This window comes from Mauremys reevesii, linkage group 5 (assembly GCF_016161935.1).
Source record: "Mauremys reevesii isolate NIE-2019 linkage group 5, ASM1616193v1, whole genome shotgun sequence".
In the NCBI taxonomy this organism is placed as follows: Eukaryota; Metazoa; Chordata; order Testudines; family Geoemydidae; genus Mauremys; species Mauremys reevesii.
The window spans coordinates 41,302,962-41,323,695 of NC_052627.1; the positions used below are offsets into that span (position 1 = coordinate 41,302,962).

Genomic DNA, 20,734 nt, shown 5'->3' on the forward strand with positions numbered 1-20,734 from the left:
CCTGTATTCACCCTTGGATTGTAACCTAGCAGTGAAATGATCTCTGAAAGTTTTGTATAGCGATCTTGCCTATCGTGTCAAATTTGTATGGTAAAGTTACGAATCCTTAAACAAAAAACCCTCAAAAACCCCCAACACCCAACCTGGTTGGTTAGAGTACAAGTTAGCAGCTTTAGTGGCATGAGTTATAATTAAGAGTGTCTCAGTAATTTTTATTAAACTTATTTACAAAAATGGCTACTTTGACTAACGTGCCAGTGCTTCGGCATATCAAGTAATTGCTTAAAGTAAACCTGTTTTCCATAATCAAGAACTAATCCTGTGTGTAATTGATAAAATTCTAACATCATATCTGTTTAAAAAAGAGGTTTTATACCAGTTGCATTTCACATGCTAACAGATCATTGTGGTGTTTTAACAACTGGATAATGGCCTGGAGGTCAGGTTTTGTTCCTGAGTTTGCCACTGACTTGCTGTGTGACATGGGGCAAGTCACATACTCTGTGTACTTTTCATACAGTCTGATGTACTTCCCTTTCTCATAGTGGTGATATGTTCAGTTAGTGTTTGTAAAATGCTTTGAGTTCTTTGGGTGAAAGAGTATACAGGTATAAAGCACTATCTGGAAAGGATTTAAAATCTGTACATTTCCAACATTTCAGGGTCTTCAGCTAAACTTAAATTTTCAAGTATTATCTTTCTGCTCATCCATTAGAATGTTTTTTCCCTATAATTTAAAGATGCATTCCAAAACTGGGTTCAAATGTTGTATTTTCTTATCTATTACACTTGCTTTCAACTTCATTATTTCCCTTGATCATTTGCCTTTGTTCTGTTCGTTAGAAATTAGAGTTCTAAAGAGTTTTAAATGGAGAAGTTCCAGGCCTTTGGACAGTTGTTTCTTGGCCAAGTCACTTGATTTATTAAAAAGTTCTTTTTGGTGATTTCTCTCAATTTAATAATCACTACAAATGACATGTCACAGGTAGTGTAAAGATGCTCACTCTGTGACAGGTTAACAGCCTGTTAAAAATCAGATCTCTGTTTTACATTGCTCTATGATGTTTCTCAAAACCAAGCTCACTGTTGTAATTATTGTTGTATAGTCTCTGATATTTACATGCAAGGATTTGTAAACCTGTTAAAGTTTCCTAAATAAATACATAGTTAAAAAAATTCTCTTTGGTAAGTTTGGTCTTGCCCTTTCTAAGGCCTTGTCTGAACTAAACTTATTTTCATAAAATTTCTCTTCGCTGCTGTCATGACTTAGCTCCACCAGTAGTACCAACAGTCAGAGTTCTTATGCAGATAATATATAGTCACCTACTGCCATTTTAACCAACATGTTGTCTGAAGCTACTGTCAGCAGATTGGCGTACACTGGTTAAAACACCAGTGGCTTCTATGCTAACACAGCCTATGGGGTGGCCGTGGTGGGAAACTTTAAGGGAGGAAAAAGCTAGTGTATTACCCCCAATGTGCTCGGGGAGGGGGTAAGGGGGACAGATAACACACATTAACAGCACAAGTTTACCAAAAAAAACCCAGACTTTCTGCATCACTTTAAATAAATGGCATATAATCTGCAAATCACTATACATCCTGCTTTTTTATGTTTATATTTATTCCCCTACCAATTTGCTATCTCTTCAACTTAACACTTTTTATGAGTTAGATCCCATGAAAATAAATTGTTTAAAATTTTTATATTGAAAGCATGTGATAAGAGCATGATTGTCTGAAAGCCTTTGAGGCTGAAGCAATCTATTTCACAATAGAGTGCCAGATCACAACCTTCAGCAATATACACGAAAATGTGTAGTGAGAAGATAGTTTTCTCTGTATGCCCATTCAGTTCTTGTCATCTGCTGAAGCAGCCAATGTGGTACCATTTTAGTGTTGACTTTTTTCATATAGGAACTGGAGTGAGATGATAACTTTATTTTCTGTAAGCCACTGAATATAGTATAAACTTTGGATCATTGCTGTCCCACATATGAGTCAAAAAGTTGAGTAAAGAAATAAAGCTCTGAAATATGCTTAGTAATGAAGAAATCACTCGTAATGGAAATATTATACTATTTAATTTGCTTATTGCATATTGCAGACTTGACTCTGCAATTTGGGGAAGCTTCACCACTGAAATTGTAATATACTGAATTAATATTAAAATGTGCATGTTTAATACTGGAAATTGTCATATGATGTCTTCTACTTCGTAATGACTAATTTAGTAACCTACATAAACAACTTTGTGTAATGTAAATTCTATATTTTTTCCTATAATAGCTTGGCAAATGTCAAAATACTGTCACTATTAGAAACTAAATCAAGGTCCTTTTTGCATATTCAACAATTTTGTGAAGCAATTTTTGTTGTGCATTGTCTGGATTTATTTTTTACATCTGTTTAATATGTACTTCAATATTTGTGTTCTGCAATGTACAGTTCATTTTCCAAACTGTTTGCAAATTTGAAGAATTTGCTTGAATTATGGAAAGGAACTGCTGAATAGAATCTGAAGTATTTTCCTTTTCCTCTTTTACTTTATAGATCCAAAAGCAGAAACCAGACTGTATATCATGGTGAATGACTTTGAATTTCACGTCTACAACCGCTCTGCCCTTTATGGACAACTTCAGGAATTATTTGGTCTGGATCCAACAATAATTCCACCAAGGAAAGAGGATGAAAAAGCACAAGAAAATGGAAGACACACAACGCACTCCAATCTTGAAAGGTAAAATATTACATCCCCACTTCAGTATTTAGTGAATGTTTGGCAGAATTTTGATATAGACATACCTTTTGAGTTTCAATTCAGCACTGTTTGCTTGGAAGAGGCCAACAGAGGAAATGCAAGGCAGTGTTGGGCAAGAAAAAAATGGCCTTGATATATGTTTGGGAATGTGCACAGCACTGGCCCTCATCTGCATAAAAGGGTTTTATTCTTGATGCTGACAATTCCAGTGTTTCAATGGAACATACTTATGGGAGATCAAGTTTGTACAGGATTAGATGGTGCGTCAGGTAAACTGCGCCAATTTCTTTCTGAAGAGAACCTAAACCTTGAATTTGACTTGGTATTCCAGAGGGTGCTAGTGAAAAGAACAGAGCACTGGGGTGATGTACTTTCACCAGGCTGTGTTACTAAACAAATGGGCTATTCTATTTTGAACCAACTATCGTTCTTTTAAAGCTGATACTTTTGTCTGGTTTCATACAGATACAAGAAATTACAGTATTTAAGCCAGAAGGTTACACATGAATTGATCAGTGATTAAGTCCAATCCAGTAAGAAGAGGCACAGTCTTGCCAGTCATAGATGGAAAAGTGCTTTCCCCCTCCCCCCAATTTCTGCCCAGTTGTTCTGTTGTGTGAGACACGAGGGAGGCTGCATTTGCTCCCTACCTCTTAAAATAGGCCAGCGGGACAGACCACAAATCTTGTTGATCTCCAGAAATAAGACCATGTAATTGGAGGCAGTTGAGCCTCATTTCTGCATGGCAGGGAGAGGGTAGACTATATAGAAGATCATCTCCAGGCCTGAACCCTGGTAGCACAATCAAGCCCTATGTTAAGTATAAGACAATTTGCATATAAGAGGTCTTAATTGCCTGAATATTTTCTGTTCAACAATCATGTTCTTAAGTTTTGTTTTAGCAAGCTAATAGACAGGAGTGTTTTTGATAACTAACCATTTAAATATGTCTTTTAAAATGAGAACTTCCTTTTTCACGTATGTTACAGCTCTCGTTATATACTTTTAAATTATAAAATTCTCCCATTTAAGATTTGCATAATTAAAGATAGAGGGGGAAATGAAAATTATAAGATAAATGGAATGCTGAGATGTCCTAATGTATAGGACACTAATTCTCTAGAAAAGGCCGTGTACAAAATCAGTTGAAACTTCAACAGCCTTTAAGACAAAAGAAAAGATTATCCACATCCCTTGGCTTTTTCTTTCAGTTTAGAATAGCTAGAACTACTGCAGTACAAGGCATTTCCAGGGGATTAATGGCATGAGGCTCTGAAGAAGGCCATTAACTCTTCCTAGTCAATCACTTTTCTTTAGGCAGTGCTGTACTGAAGTCATTATGCCTTAAGTGAAAAATCTGACAGACAATACATCACAATATCTAGTACAATGTGTACAGTGCTTGAAGTAATGAGTAACATCTGTTCCTTGCTGCTTAAGTTTGACTGTCCTCACAATTATCTGTAATATTTAAAAACAGGGTTTGATCTTCCTTTTAGATATATGGGTGGTTATTGTTGCATGTCTTATAAAATTGACTACTGCACATATTTGTTAAACCATAGCATCTTTTAATGAGAGATCTGGTGATGACCACCTGTGTAGCAAAACAAAGACTGAGTCACGAAAGCTTTTAGTTCTGATTATTCTTGTTTATGTTCATTACATGTATTTGAATATAGATTTGATTTTTTTTTCTTTTAGTGTTAAAGTAAAAACAGAATCTCAAGATCCTTCCTCTTCATGGAGATCCCTTATTCCTGTAATCAAAGTCAATGTTAGCACGGTAAGTGACACATTCCCTGTTTGGTCTGTAAATAAATAAATAAATAAATAAATAAATGCCTTTAAGTTGTGGAAACTTTAAAATTCACTCTTAAAGTTGTGACTTCATTATTACCATAATTTAATTCTTTATTTCTGACATGCTTTTATTTGAATCATTAAGGTAGTTTTAAGTGGTTTAATTTTTATTTTTTTTTCAGCACAAATTCTGCTACCCTTCTAAAAGACCATTTATGCTGGATTTTCAATCACAGTGACCTAGATTTTTGTGTGTATATATATATTTTTAAGTATGAGACTAACAAATTAACTAGGTGGCACATTTACTGAAATTCTTTATTTCCATGTCACTTTCAATATAAGTATTAGGATTTTTTTTTTTAAATCAGTGGATTTTTCTGGTGCCAGGTGAATTCAGAATAGTGCTCAACAGCTTCTATGATATGTCATAGTATATTGTAAGTTATCACAGAATCTGAAATTCTCGACTACCTATTGTTATACAATGATGGTCACATGTTTTTTGTAGTGCTGCTGTTTGAATATAATTCAGCATTAATGATGTAGTATGTTCAAGGAGTCACATGAGTCAGGGCTGCAGATTTGGGCACATGAGATAAAGTCCTGGCCCCATTGTATACAGTATATCTACACTGGAATAAAAAACCTGTGGCACAGAGTCTCAGAGCCTGGGTCAATTGACCATGGCTTGTGGGGCTCAGGCTCACAGGGATAAAAATTGCAGTGTAGATGTTCAGGCTGGGCTGCAGCCTGGGTTCCAAAACCCCACAAGGGTGAGGGTCCCAGAACCTGGGCTCCAGCCCAAGCCTGAATGTCTACACTGCCATGTGCCCAAGTCAGCTGACCTGGGCCAGCCACAGCCATGCCACGAGTCTTTTATTGCAGATGTACCCACAGAAGTAAGTGGAAGTTTTGCCACTGCCTCCATTGTGGCTAAGATTTCACTCATAGTCTTTACTGGCATGGTAGACTGGTTAGTTATCTGTGTAAGTAGTATAAACAAAGCAATGCAAAATAAAATAATTGATCTTTCTTTTAACTTAGGGTCGCTTGGCATTTGGGAATCATTATCAGCCACAAACACTCTGCATTAACTTTGATGATGCTTTCTTAACATATACCACGAAACCACCTTCAAGTCACCTTGACCAGTTTATGCACATTTTGAAGGGAAAACTGGAAAATGTCAGAGTCATGTTAGTTCCCAGTCCAAGATACGTTGGTCTTCAAACTGATGAGTAAGAGATTTTATTTTTAAGAATCCAGATGTAATCTGACATTTTAGCCTGTTCTTTTGTTGTTGTTGTAGGTTGTCTTTAAAAAAAAAAACACACACACAAAAACCAAGACTGCCTTTTGTTTCTGTTAGTATGGTCTCATTTTCTTCGTGCCATTGTGTCTAATTAGTGAACATCTTTGCCTCGAGAGACTTTGGACATTTGATCTTCAACAGAGTAATATTTATAGAGAGACATGCAAGAGTTACTGCTGTTTTGCTATGACCTTAGAACTCTTCTGTGCACTTTTTGCTGTGAGTGATTAGTATCTCACATTAATTAAATAAACCCAAGTTATTAAGTTCTGCTACAAGCTGCTTGCTGCTAAAGCCTAGGTCTGCAGTTGTAAGATTTAGGACAAATACAGGCTGAGATGTTGACTTGCATATAGTCACTTTATATACAGTTATAGCTATTGAAAATAGTGAAAAATGTGAAATTATATGAAAAGCTGCGCTATGTTAGTTATAGTAGGAAGTCAAAAAGTTTTGAGGAACATGACCTTAAGGAATCCCCAAGATTATCAAACACAAAACTAACCTACCTTTTAAATTTTTATTGCAATTCTGTTTATTATCAGGGGCTGTTACTGAATTTCCTTAAATTTAAAATGAGGGTTGTAATCTGACTGATTTAAGATGAGAAAAATGATTACCTGACTTATGATGCAGTGGTAAATCCAAGTAAAATGTGGCTCATATATGTAATGCAAGTTGTTCATTCTTACACTTCTGCATGTCCGGTTCCTTGACTAGAACACAGTTCTGAAAAAATTCTGAGCAGAGATGACAGGAGAAGGAAGGAAATTGCAAGCTGTGTATGGTGGCTGGATACCATAGCAAGGCGCACAGTATATGTGCCTAGATGGATACAGTGTAATGTACGCACATTTTCACAGTGAAACAGTATGAACATGTAGACAGGCACAAAATTCTGTCTACCGTGACAAGGGTCCTTAAGTAGATTTTCTCCAGCAATATTTTATGTGCAAACAGACCCTTTAGGGCAAAGGTGTTTCATTTTCAGGTCTTAAAAATGTTGTTTGCTCAACAGAAGGTAAATTCCATGTAATATCTCCGGAAAATAGTGTGTGTTTTTCTGGTCTTATTTTATATATGATTAGTCATACATATATATACCAACCAGCATTTTCTGGAGGATGCCTCATTGAATTGTGGAGTAAATTTTGAACTTCAACAGACCTGTTCTTAGTTGAGATAAGGGTAAGTTAAGAGTTTACTATCATACATAAGTCAGGAATAAATTTGTCTTTCTAACTTTTGAAGATTCAATATAAGAGGTCCTTTTAAGTTTTAAAAAAAAGTGTTTGGCAGTTTTATCCTTATCCCCTACTCTGGAACTAGAACTGCCAACAGTCCAGATTAAGGTGATTAGGTTTTTTTGTTGAGCCATCAAAAACTAGTGTGAGTTGTCAGGAACTCCTTCCTGAGTTTTGCACTGCTTAGCTTCACACCGTCACTTACAGCATTGCCATTCTGTAAATATTGTTTTCTTTTTGTGTCTCATGTTTGATTCCTGAAAAGAAAAATGTCTGGACAGGGACTCTCATTGTGGAGAGAGATGGAAATATGCCTTTTTGTATAGCTAACTGTATCCTAAATGTTCAGTTAATCCAGTCCTAATTCTTGTCATGGGAACATTGTTTGAAAGCAATGTTTTTCTAAAAAAAAAAAAAAAAGTTAAAAAGATTCCTTTAGTATCCTTGTAGATCAATACTGCAGCCTATGTAGCTAAGGATCGATACTCTGATCTAGTAAGGTACTCTCACTGAAGATGAAAGCCTAATAGTTAAATTTAAGAGTATTAAAAATCCTTACACTAGTGCCTGATAGCCTCATCTCTTATTGGACTGATGCTCAACTAGTGATTCTTTTAGTGACTGCTCATTGCAACACTTTGCAATAATTCTAACTGAGAATTATATCTGTTTATGGCTTGTTCTTTGTAGATCCCAGCGTGATTGGAAAGGGTTTTATTTATTTTTTTAAAGCTGAAAATTTTTGACTTCACTTTAGCCTGGACTCATGGGAAAAAAAAAGTCACAACCTACAGAGGTTCTGACTTAAGAGTTTCTTGAAATACTAATTGTATGAAAGATGTTTTGTTTTGAGGATGGTTTATGTTGTGGTGGGACACTGAGGTAGAGTTAAGATAACTGTAATTCAGCATTTCTGTACTTTCAAATGTTCAGGAGTTTAAGTGTAAACTTTAACTTTGAAATATTTGGCTTTCTGTCCTTGTATGTATTTACAACCCTGACTCCAAGAATGAATTATCTGTCTGCATTATGTGTGTATAATATATCTTTTGGTTTATAAAGTATTCTCGAGTGTCTGTGTGTATGAAACACACACGTTCAACATTGCTGTTTCTAAGGATAGGAGAATGCTGAGAAATTTCTCTGTGAGGGAGAATAAATAGAGAGTAGCTAACTTCAAATTCTCTGGGAAAATAACACAGGAATTTTCTTCAGCTGGTACTAAAAATAATCCTATTTTGCTTTAATCTTGTTAGTTTAACATATTCAAGTTATTAGCTTGTTCCCCTGCCTCCACTAAGGATCTTCCTTTGTTCCCTTTGCAACTCCTGGTCCTGGATTGCGAGAGTGTATGCAGAGAACATATGGCCATGTTTAGTGTATGGCTTACCTAGATTGACCAGGTATCCTTGAAAAGTGAGAATGGTCTTATCTTTAGGGCCTGTCCCAATGCCTTTTTTGGTTTTATTACATCAGCTACTTTGTTCCAGCTTTCATAAACCCGCTGCAGCCTGGGACATGAGACAGGTTAGTTAGCCAGATCAACTGGTGAAATAGGTGACAATCTGGTTAAGCATATATGCCCTTCTGGGACCAACCATTCTACACCCCAAAGTTAATGCAGGCTGACATCCTGAACTGCCCCCTCCCTGCAAAACTAATGTATACCTAGAGGTGACTTGATATAGAAAAATAGACTGTTTCTGACTTGAGAAGCACTGCGAGTAGTGATCCTACAGCAAACTCAGCCACACCATTTCTATATGCAGGTGGCTACTTATCTGACCTGAGTCAGCTGCTGTGTTTCTCAGTTCTCCTGCAACAGAACATCAGACTCTGGCAGGGCACAGGTGCAAAAGAGATCCTGTTTCATAGGGTATGTAAGCAGTGAGAGGAGAAAAGACATATTGAAAGGAAAAAAGAGAGGCAAAGAAAAGAGAGAGAATCCAGGTGGATTCAGGAAGAAAAGTAAAAACACAAATGGAGAAGAGCAAGAAACAAGAAGGGAGGACTTTAACTTGCAGATGCAGGGAAGAAAATACAGGCAAGGGAAAGGACAGAGAACAGTAAAAGGAAATGTAGAAGCATAAATATGGTCTTCTCCTGTGCTGCTGTTTATTGTAAGTTATTCTGTTTTTTCTCCTGAAAATGGAACAGAGTGTAGAGGTGAAGGAGATGGGGTGGTGGTATTTGGCTTAAGGTGGGAGACAGGAGGAGTTGGCCCCTTCTCTTATTTATTCCTTCTATTGGTTGGTATAGCTTTCCTATGTGCATCTCTTTGTGTCTCTTCCCTCTCCCCAACCCACCTCAAATGGCTTTTATGGATTTGTCAAACATGAAGTTACTGGAATACAAGTGTCATTTTCTGGTACACTCTTTTCTCAAGTGGGCACTTCACAAAATTCTTAAAGTTTAATTATTTTGTTTAAGCTCAAACTTAAAAGTGAAAACACTAAGGTTGCAAACTTAAATGCTCATTCAGGATATGCAAAAGTTCGTTTCACATTCCCCTTTATGTGGATATGCATTACGGTAGTTCTGATTATATGAACAAAATTTTCTCAAACACAATTTGTTATAGCCTTAGATACATATGTGTACTAGTATGTGTTAGGGTTGTTAACTTTCAAATTGCACAAAACCAAATGCCCTTGCCTTGTTTTCTTCCCCACCCCTTCCTGAGGTCCTACCCCTTCTCTGATGCTCCACCTCCGTCTCACTTCATCCCTCCTCCTGCTGTTGCTCGCTTTCCCCCACCCTCACTCACTTGCTCATTTCCACCAGGCTGGGGCAGGGGGTTGGGGTGTGGGAGGGGGTGAGGGCATCGGCTGGGGGTTCAGGCTCTGGCGTGGGGCTGGGATGAGGGCTTTGGAGTGTGGGAGGGGGCTCTGGGCTGAGGCAGGGGGTTGGGATGTGGCAGGGGGTGTGTGCTCTGGGGTGGGGCTGGGGATGAGGGGTTTGGGGTGCAGGAAGGGGGATCCAGGCTGGGGATGAGGGGTTTGGAGTGCAGGACGGGTTCCAAGCTGGGTCAGGGGGTTGGGGTGCAGGAGGCGATTTGGGGTGTGAGCTCTGGACGGGAATTTAGGTGCGGGAGAGGGCTCAGGGCTGAGGAGTGGGAGGGGTGAGGAGTACAGGCTCTGAGAGGGAGTTTCGGTGTGGGAGGAGGCTCAGGGCTGGGGTAGGGGGTTGGGATGTGGGAGGGGTTTCAGAGTGCGGGCTCTGGGTGACGCTCACCTCAGCTGGCTCCCCGCAAGTGGCAACATGTTTCTCAGCTCCTAGGCGGCTCTGCACACTGTCTCCGCAACTCCAATTGGCTGTGATTGCTGGCCAAAGGGCACTGTGGAGCCGGTGCTTGGTGTGGGGCGGGGTCTGTGCACGGAGCCCCCCCAAGGAGCCGAGGGACATGTTGCTGCTTCCAGGGAGCTGCACAGAGCCAAGTAGGGAGCCTGCCAGCCCCATGCCAACTGGACTTGTAACAGTCCAGTCAGTGGTGCTGATTGGAGCCACCAGGGTCCTTTTTTTGACCGGGTATTCCAGTCAAAAACCGGACACCTGGCAACCCTACTATGTGTGCCAGATACGAATCTAGGAATACCATATGTGAAAAAGACATGGTAAACAATACTTACACCAACGTACTTCAGTTTAAATAAACACAGAGAAATAATGAAAAATTGCTGGTATATACTGGTGTGTTTGCAGAGCTTCTTTCCTGCAGATCTGGCAAAGAGGAGCTCTTATCTGTGCACTTTGGAAAATTCACTGTAGCAGATCTCCTTTAAAAGCCACCTTAAGGGGAGTGAAGCATTCTGGTCTCAAGTCCGTGTGCACTTGAAACAGGAGGCCGTACCTACTACATTCGTCAGTGTGTGGCAAAATGAGCCATGCATACATGTATAGTATTGTTGCCTTAGCTGCCTGCAAAAACTTCATCTGCGAAGTGTGTGCATGTGTGTGACATGCCATTTTCAAAGCGTCATAATTCAGTGAAAACCAAAGTAATTTTAATCAGAATGTTCAAAGGTGCTTTCTTCCATTAAGGCGGCTTAGACCACCACATTTGTGGGCTGCTGAAGGAAAGGTCACAATAGTATTTTGATTAAAAAAGGTAGTTTCCTCCCACTTATGAACAAAATTAGATTTTTTTTAAAGTCCTCTAGAGGCAGAGCCCAATTCAAGAAAATTTTAGCCTGAAAAGTGAAAGCTCTGGAAAATTATAAATGAATAGAAACTGTCACACGTCTTTAACTTGGGCGGTTTCTGTTTATGATGGTGTAACGTTGTTATACTGTAAGTAAAATTATTTCATATTTCCTCCTGTCGGGTGTAAGTGGCCACGGAACCCTGCATCTGAAATGGCTTGTGCTAAATAGAGCTATGTATTCCTAACAAAAGAGACATAGTATAAGGTTGTAATTAACCATAGGAATGCTAATGTTCTAATGATGCATGGGATTATGGTAACTAGGAATATATTTGTTCTTGTCACCATTTTTTTAATGAAAGTATTCATTTTCCTATGTTTCATTTATGTCCTTTTAGAAGGGTATATAGTACAGCCGTGTCAAGGTAACATTGTTTTATCAGATAATCTTACTTCATGACTCCTCCTATACAGTTACAGGAAGAATATCAGATTGGGACATACGGTATTATTCTAATGGTCTAATTACTGAAGATGATCTGTCCCTGTGGCCCTGAATGCTATTTTTGTAGGAAAATAATTAACAAATAAAAGAATTGAATGTAGGACAAGGAGAAAGCAACTCTTTAACAAAGTAAATGAAAATTTAAAAGTAGGGCTTCAGTAGTTGATTATGGAATAAGGTAACATCCAAGTCTCTCTTTGTGTGAGAATAAGTATCTCAAACTGAACCTGATATTTCAATATGGTGAGTTAAATCATCCTTCAGGTTGTTTTAATTTAAAATATTTTAACTGACCTACTACATTTTGAAAACCGATTTAAAAGACAGTGGGGGGGAAAAGAATATAGGATGGTTTATTAATCTTTTAACTTTTAAAATGGTTATTTAAACAGTTATATTTTGTATTGTAACAAAGCACATAACTATTTTTCTGTTAATGTTTTATTATTGTGCTAGTTTACAATCAGATGTTATGTTGCCATACTACCAGTGACACCAATGATGTCCTTATTCAGAAAAAACAGTAATGACCAATGAAACGAGACTTAAATTCCAAAAAATAGGTTTATTTTCAGAAATCGCTTATGCTTTACGTGATAAGAAATGCTTTTACTCATGTGAACTTTCTGAATGCTGCAGTAAGAGTGAGATCTCACTACTCATTGCACTGGTGTGTTAACTATTTCCCTTCTCCTAAGGCCTCTGTTGTCCCTCATTCTGAAACTTTAAATAATTAAAGCTATATACTATATTTTCTTCTTTTCTCCTCCCCTACTCCCCAAATGCATCTGTTGTGGTGATCTCATGGTTAAAACCCTAGCCTGGAATTCAAAGTCTAGGGTGAAATTCTTTGTCCCGGGCCAGCCCCTTGAGGCTGGGTAAAAAGGGCCAGAGCAACATAAAGGGTGTCCTAAAGGATCCATATTCAGTCAGGAAAGGGATTTCCTTGGGGCGGATGCTGCAGAAGACAGTCATGACGCTGCTTCCTGATGACCTCCTTGCAAGACCTGGTGAAGAGGGGGTGGTGAGTAGGAGGAGGCTATGTTGGGGGTGCACATGCTGTGATTCTGGGCAATACTGCAGCCCATAGGGCTGCATAGGGAGACTTCTGTCATTTAGACAGTCTTCAGGGCCAGGCTAAGTTACAGTAGGGGCCTATGCAGCCTCTGGAGCAGCCCAGAATTGGGAGATTGCATAGATAACTTAAAACCACCATAGCCCTCACTTTTGTTTCTGCTATAGACTATGGCTTTGAGCAACTTCTCTGTTTTCTGAGTTTTCCCACCTATATAATGGGATACTTATCTGCTTTATAGAAAGTTTTTGAGGTTTAATTCATTAATGTCTGTAAAATGCTTTGAGATCATGAGATGGAAGTTACTATGGAACCACAAAATACTTACTAGAATTACTCTGCACTAGCAGGAAGGTCAGCCACTGAACCTGCAGCACTATTCCTACAATACTGGAGGCTCTGAGAGGAACTGATTAGTAAGAGACCTGAAGCTTTCCTCAGATCTGAGTAACCTGGAGGATATTTTATAGTACTATCGTTAGGACACTGGCAACCTAAAAAATATTTTCTGTACAAATGCCTTTCTAAAAGTGGATTAGATACTACTTATGGCACGTTTATCAATTGATTCTAAGATTGTCTATGTACTTACGTTACTTCTGAGCTTACAGCTGAGCATGACGTGCACTCTTTTTCAGGATACCCAAAAATTCAAATGTAGCTTTATTTAAATTCATAATAGTTAATTCCTTCTAGGATACATTTCATTATTGACCTAACCCTTTTCCCCCTCAAAACAGGCCGCCAAGGTTAATGGGAGAAGGCTTTGTTGTAATGCAGTCCAATGATGTTGACATCTACTATTACATGGATGAACCAGGTACCTTCTGTTAAATAATAGTGTTATTTACATAATTTGTGTACTATTTATTTATCAGGACTTAATGTGCCATTAGTTTTAATGTCTTACTATTGTCTTTCTGGAATGCTGAAAGAATTTGTTTGATCTCCAGCTTAAAAGAGTTAGCACAAGATGTGAGACAATTAGAATGTTGCAAGAAAGTGAATGGACTGTCCCTGCCCCTCTTTAGTATTATCTACTAAATTTTCACATTGTTGTCATTGAAATGAACAGGTGGGCAGGTTCCACAGACATAAATGGAAAAGAGTACTGTTTTATATTTTTGAGTCCAAAACAATGTTTTCAAAAGTATACTTTAACTGTTGTGCTTCATAATGAATATTGTCAATATTTAGATAAACCCAACATCCAGGCTTCTCTCTGCAAATCTGGAGAAGGTAAGACCTGGAGGTGGGATTTTCAGAATGGCATCAATGGGAGTTTGGTGCCTAATTCTCCTCAGACACTTCTGAAAATGCCAAGTTTTCAGTAGCTAATATTAAACGTCTTAAAACTATATTTAAGCATCCACATAGAAATCATCTGATTTGTAAAACCATGCTAAGCAAACCTAACTCCAGGTGAAATTAGTGGGAACTGCAGATGTTTCTGAAAATCAGTCCACTCCTACATTGGTGTATAAGGTCTTGTGTACACAGGGAAGTTCTCAGTATAACCTAAGGTGTGAATTTAATGTAGTATAGTACCACTATTGCCTCCTGTGTAGCTGCTCTTATTCTGGGATAGTGGGTTGTTTTTCGCATAGTTTGTCACTTTGGAAGGGGTTTATAACTAGACCGGTATAACTGATCATTTTCCCCCCATGTGGACAAGTCTTTAATATACCTTTATGAGCTTAACTTTAGGCACACAGGTTAGAGAACTTTGGCCTAAGTTCTTGAACACATGGGGTAGGATTTTCAGAATTGCTCATTGGTGGCCTCTCTCTCTCTGTCCACTCTGAAGTAAATGGCAAAAATTCAACCATATTTACATTAGTAGGTTTTACCAGTAAAATTTCTACCAGCATACAGCTGCTGACATTGCTGTCACTAGTTTGTATTCACATTTGACTCTCTTTGCTGGCACAGCATGCCCTCACACTGACAGGTTGTATTGGCAAAAGAAGGACAGCATGGTGATTACACATCCCAGTATCCCCAGGGCCATTGTTCAATGCATTTCCTTCTAAGAAATCTTTTGGCAGTGCATTGTGGGCTACCAGTGCTCTTCTCAGGCAATTGTGGGAGTTAGGGGATCAAATTCCCACAGTTCCCTCTGTTCCATCCCATAACTTCTTTTCCTCATGCTGGTTTTCCATCTCATTGTCAGAATCATGGATGTGGAACAGACCAGTAGATATGGCTTGTCTGTTTTAGAGACAGAGCAGCTGATTGTTCTGTACTTATGGAGCTATAAGTACCATCACAGCTGGGTCTGCAGTAGAGAAAACTGAAGAGGTGTGGATAATGTGGAAAGTGAATGAAAGTCACCAGGTGCTGCAGGCACTCACTGACCAGCTGCACACTATGGAGCAGCAGTTTCTGGGCCTGCGAAATGAGCACTGAATGGTGGGATTGGCTTGTGATGCAAATCTAGATCTTCAGTAGTGGCTGTAGAATTTTCATATGTGGACGGCCGCATTCCTGGAATTGTGTGCCAGGCTCCCTTCAGCACAGAGACCCCAAAACAAGAGCTGCTTTGACAGTAGAGAAATGGGTGGTGATTGCTGCTCAGAAAGGTTTACTCTTGAGGGAATTTTGTACCAAAAAGTTACAAATTCTGCATGCAATGTTTTAATATTCTGCATATTTTATTTGTCAAAATAACACAATATAATCGCACCATTTTCAATTATTTTGGTAATTTAGTTCAAAATACCTGTCAGCAAGTACAGACAACAAAGATGATTCAGGAAGTGTTTTTTGACAAATAGATTTTACTCCACAGAGCTGATGGAAATACTAATATTTCCATGTATGCCAAGCACAGAAGACTAAGGGTATGCTGTTCAGACTTCCGGGCTTGGAGCTCTAGGGCCCTCCCCGCCCCGCAGAGTCCTAGAGAAGCTGTGGGCAAACTATGGCCCATGGGCCACATCCAGCCTGCGGGACCGTCATGCCCAGCCCCTGAGCTCCCGGCCAGGGAGCCTAGTCCTCGGCCCCTCCCCTGGTGTCCTCCCTCTTCCGCAGCTGGCTGCCTGGGCTGCGCCATGGCCCACTGCTGCTGCTTGGCAGCGTGGGGAGTGCAGCTGGCTCTGGCTGGGTATCGCAGCTGTGAGTTCCTGCTGCTGGTAAGGGAGTGGGAAGCGGGGGGTGGTTCGGTAAGGGTGCGGGGAGTCCTGGGAGGCAGTCAGGGAGGAGGGGCGGTTGGATCAGGCAGAGGTTCTGGCGGGGCGGTCAGGGGATGGGGAACAGGGAGGGTTGGGAGTGGGAGTCCCGTGGGGCCTGTCAGCGGGAGGGGATGTGGATAGGGGTTGGGAGGGCAGTCAGGGGACAGGGAGCAGGGGGGGTTGTCTACGGGAGTGGGATCTTGGGGGGCTGTTAGGGGTGGGGTTTCCCTGGAGGTGGTGGTGGTCAGGGGATGAGGAGCAGAGGGCGGTTGAATAGGGGGTGAGAGTCCTGGGGGGACTGTCGGGGCGGAGGTGTGGATAGGGGTTGGGACAGTCAGGGGACAGGGAGCAGGGGGGCTGGATAGGGGGCAGGGTTCCTGGGAGGGGGTGATCGGGGACAAGGAGCAGGGTGGGTTGGATGGGGTGGGAGTTCTAAGGGGGGCCGTCGGGGGCGGGAAGTGGGAGGGGGCGGATCGGGGGCGGGGGCCAGGCTGTTTGGGGAGGCACAGCCTTCCCTACCCAGCCCTCCATACACTTGCGCAACCCTGATGTGGCCCTCAGGCCAAAAAGTTTGCCCACCCCTGTCCTAGAGCCTGGGCTCCAGCCCCAGTTCAGAAGTCTATACAGCAATGAAACAGTCTTGTAGCCCAATCCCCACGAGCCTGAGTTGGCTGGCATAGGCCAGCTGCGGGTTTTTCTTTGCTATGTAGACATACCCTAAAGAGCAGTACATCTTTAGGAGTGAAGTTAGGGCATGACCTGGTACAGCACTTAAATATGTGCATAAAGTACAGCATCTGAGTATCCCCATTGAAACGAATGGTTTGCCAGCTTAGTGAATGGCTTGGTTAAGTAGTTCTCAGCATATCACTGTAAAGTCACTGGAGTAGAACTGAAGTTGCTCTAGACAATAGATTAGAAAGGAAATGGGAGTGGAGTCTCCAGCATGGCAGTGGGAGGCGCAAGCCACTACTGCACAGAGGTAGGGGATCACCCTGCAGACCCTCCATTTCCCTGTGGAACACAGACTTGGTGGTGAGGCTGCACCTGACCCAGTGCAAGGCCTGAGTTTGCCTCAGTAACAAGTCTGGGCCCTGCCCCTCCATGTCAGCTGGGCAGGATCCAAGTGTGGAGGGGCTTAGTGTGGGGGATCCCTGTATGGGATAAGAGGGTTCTGTGTGGGGCAGTCTAGGTGTGGGTTGCTCAGTGGGGGGTCCAGGTGCAGGGAAATGGGACTCCTGCAGGGGGAAGGGTCCAGATCAGGAGTCTCAAAGTCCCAGCCCGCGGGTCATCTGCCGCCCGAGAACCTCCCCAGTGTGGCCTGCAGGGCTCCAGCAATTTTGGGGCCAGGTCTCTCCCTTGGCCCCGCCTGCCACCCACGGGCGCTCCCCCCCTGCATGTCCCTTGGACAATTTAAAATGGCCCGGGGCCCCACCCACCACCGGCAGTGCAGCTGAGCTGAGCGGCTTCCTGTGTGCTTGCTGGCCCCTTCCTGTGTCCCCAGGGCGGGGTGGGGCTGTGCGTCTGTGCGCTGCCCCTGCCCCGAGTGCCCCTGTGGCCAATGGGAAGCTGCGGGGGTGGTTCCTGGGGGGCAGCAGTGTGCGGAGACCCCCCCTGGCCCGGCCCGCCCCGCCTTGGTAAGCGCCACGCTCCCTGACCCCCTCCAAGAGCCTGCACCCCCACTCCCTCCCCACATACCCCCTCCCTCCCACAAACTCCCCTCCAGAGCCTGCACTCCCTCCCCATTCCCACACACCCTCTCCCGCCCCCAAACTTCCTCCCAGAGCCTGCAACCCCACCCCCTACTCTTGCACCCCCACTCCCTGCCCCAGCCCAGAGCCTGCATCCAGCACCCAAATGTTCTCTCAGAGCCTGCACCCCAGACCCCATCCCCCACCCAAACTCCCTCCCAGAGCCTTAGGCAGGTGGGGGTGGAATTTGGGGTGGGCAGAGTTGTAGGGGGCAGGTTCTAGGAAGCATGAGTGACATTATTGGCCCTCTGGGAGGATTTGAGGACTGGCACTGGCCCTAAGGTAAATTAAGTTTGAGACCCCTGGTCCAGATGAAGGTGGTTGGGCTCAGCAGGGGGATCTGGGTGTGGGGGAGATGTGGCCTCAGCAGGGCAATCTGGGTGCAGGGACCTCAGCCAGGGCGGCAGAGGGGTCTGGGTGCTGGTGGAGGGGGACTTGGAGGGGTGGGACTATGGGTGCAACTGGTTGGGGGGGGGAGTCCGGATGCAGGGGGCGAGACTCAGATGGGAGGGATATCTGGGTGTGTGGGGGCATCTGGATGCATGGGGGTTGGGCAGATGGGAGGGGCAGCTCCCCATATAGTGACACCTTCCCCCATCGCTTGGGTGCAATGGGGGCAGAAAGCGGGATCCAGGGCAGAGCTTCTTGCAACCAGGGGAAGTTCTCAGGGGTGGGTCTGATCTGGCCCCAGGAGTGGCTTGTACAGGGGAGGAGGAGATCCCTCCTCCACACCCACACCAGCCCAGCCAGGATGAACAGCTGGAACCCAGTGCATGGTAGGAGCCACTGGCTGGGGTGTCCCCAGCTCTGTCCCTCTCTGGCTGCAGGCATACTGTGATAGTGAGCAAGAGGAACAGTGTCTTGCATGCATGCCTATCCCTGACCCCTGAGGTGGTGATTTATGTCTCCCCTGGCTGCTCCTGATGCCAAACCAGATGCACCCGCCTGGGACTTCTGCCTGAGAGGGGCACATGAATAAATTATTTTGCAGGGAAAGAGTAAAATCTTGCACAATAGTGTAGAATTCATGTAGTCTCAGTGCTCAGTTACAGGATTGTTTGCAAGCATTCTTCTGTATTTTTGATGTATTTAATTTGAATGCATTTTTGTTTTTGAATGGATCGAATTATATGTGCATTACTGTATTTTTATTTTACTGGACATTGTTTTCTTTCTGCAAAAGTTTTTATTCTGAATGCATCAACCAGGGCCGGCTCCAGACCCCAGCGCGGCAAGCGTGCGCTTGGGGCGGCATTTTGCCGGCAGGGCGGCAGGCGGCTCCGGCGAACCTTCCGCAGTCATGCCTGCGGGAGGTCCACCGGAGCCGTGAACCAGCGGACCTCCCGCAGGCACGTCTGCAAGAGGTCCCCCGGAGCCGCGGCACCGGCGACCGGCAGCACGCCCCCTGCGGCGTGTCGCCCTGCTTGGGGCGGCCGGATCCCTAGAGCCGCCCCTGGCATCAACGTCCTGCTAAATTATCTATTTGCTACAGCAACCAAAAAGGATTCCCAATGTGGGACTCACCCCTGTGGTGCCTCTCCACCTCCGGAGCGCCCTCTGCAGGCCGGTGTCCCACTACTGCTTGGCCCCCGCGTCCCTCCCGGACCTGGTGCCCTGTTATCTGGGGCGCTGCCCCTGGCAGTAACCCCTCAGTGTTAGGGTCTCCCCTCCCACTATCCCCACCTTGCCTCAGTATACGGCTACTGCCAGTCATTGTCTAGCCCACGCACGCTGGGGCAGACTGCAGTATCAGTCTACTCATCACTAGCAAGGTTGGGTTTGGACCTGCTGCCTTGGCCTACTCCTGGGCTGCCCTCTGCAACCCCCAGTACCTATTAGCTCAGTGCTAGGCTGCAGCCTGGGGCTTTCCAGGCTGGAGCTCCCCAGCTCCTCTGCCTTTCCCCAGCCCTGCTCCACTCAGGTACCCTGTCTCTAGCTCCCTGCAGCCAGGCCCATCTCCCTCTACAAACAGAGAGAGACTCTTGAGCTTCTGGCTCCCAGCCTCTTATATAGGGCCAGCTGAGGCTTGATTGGGGCTCGGCCCAGCTGTGGCTACTTCCCCAATCACCTAGCAGCTTTTTCCCCTGCCACAGCCCTCTCCCGGAGCTGTCTTTAAACTCTGCAGGGCAGGAGTGGGTGACCACCCCGCTACAGTTGCCTAAAGTATTCTTTGTTGTTTTTGGCCTGTTAATGCTACTGTGTGCTCTTAAAACAAATTGGCTACTTTAAACTCTAATTCCGTTTTTCCTTGCCCACTTGCAGTTGTCTGCCATTTTGAGGGTGTGTGTGAAGGACAGATAGGAGACAGTGAAGCGTCGGGGGCTGTGAATAAAGTTTGTTTTAAAAACCATGTGCAGTATGGGGGTAGTAAATTACACCTACTCTAGTCCCTTTTTCAGGGGGTTCTGAGTTTGGCTGGGTCTCAAAGCTTCTTGGGTATATGTGAACTCTTCATCACTGTGCAGTTCTAGTGTGCCTTCCTCAGGACATTATGGAGCATCCGCTGTTAGTCACTAGTTGCTGGGGTCCCCACTCGTTGTGGCAGCTCTGAAGGGCAGCACCAAATTTTTTTGTTTTCCTCCATTGCCTTTTGGTAGGACTGCTGCAGTTCCTTTTCCATTGCCTGGCATTGGAACTCATCCCTGTCATATTTCAGTTTCTGCATCTCCTTTGCAATGTCCGAATAAACATTTTTGTTCCTGTGTGAATTCTGTAGTTATGCTTCCATTGCTTCTCTCCTCACTGGCTGAGGACATCCAAGACTACTTTCCTATAGTAGGCAGTAGCACTAGGGTTCACTGGCGTTTTAGCTGTAGCTTTACATGGAGCCATACCTGCGTGTTTGCAAAAGTGAGCTAGCAAGAACAGAAGCATTTCCAAAAACTCTGGATATTTTAAAGGGGGTCACTTTAAAATAAGCAGAAGAATTCTTTAAGCAGAAGAATTCAAAAATTTGAGCAGAG

At 43.3% G+C, this 20,734-nt stretch overlaps 1 protein-coding gene across 17 annotated transcripts in view; it reads left to right on the forward strand.

The window, feature by feature from the left end:
- The window catches only part of KIAA1109 (KIAA1109 ortholog), a 219,227-nt gene that overhangs the window by 35,741 nt on the left and 162,752 nt on the right, over positions 1-20,734 (forward strand). For 13 of the 17 annotated variants that reach the window (XM_039541857.1, XM_039541856.1, XM_039541859.1 and 10 more), the window contains exons 6-10: positions 2,554-2,740; positions 4,466-4,547; positions 5,612-5,805; positions 13,588-13,667; positions 14,045-14,086. In XM_039541857.1, coding sequence (XP_039397791.1) covers positions 2,554-2,740; positions 4,466-4,547; positions 5,612-5,805; positions 13,588-13,667; positions 14,045-14,086 — 585 coding nt within the window. The remainder of the gene's footprint in view (positions 1-2,553; positions 2,741-4,465; positions 4,548-5,611; positions 5,806-13,587; positions 13,668-14,044; positions 14,087-20,734) is intronic. The other 4 variants (XM_039541860.1, XM_039541861.1, XM_039541870.1 and 1 more) reach the window with 1 other exon arrangement.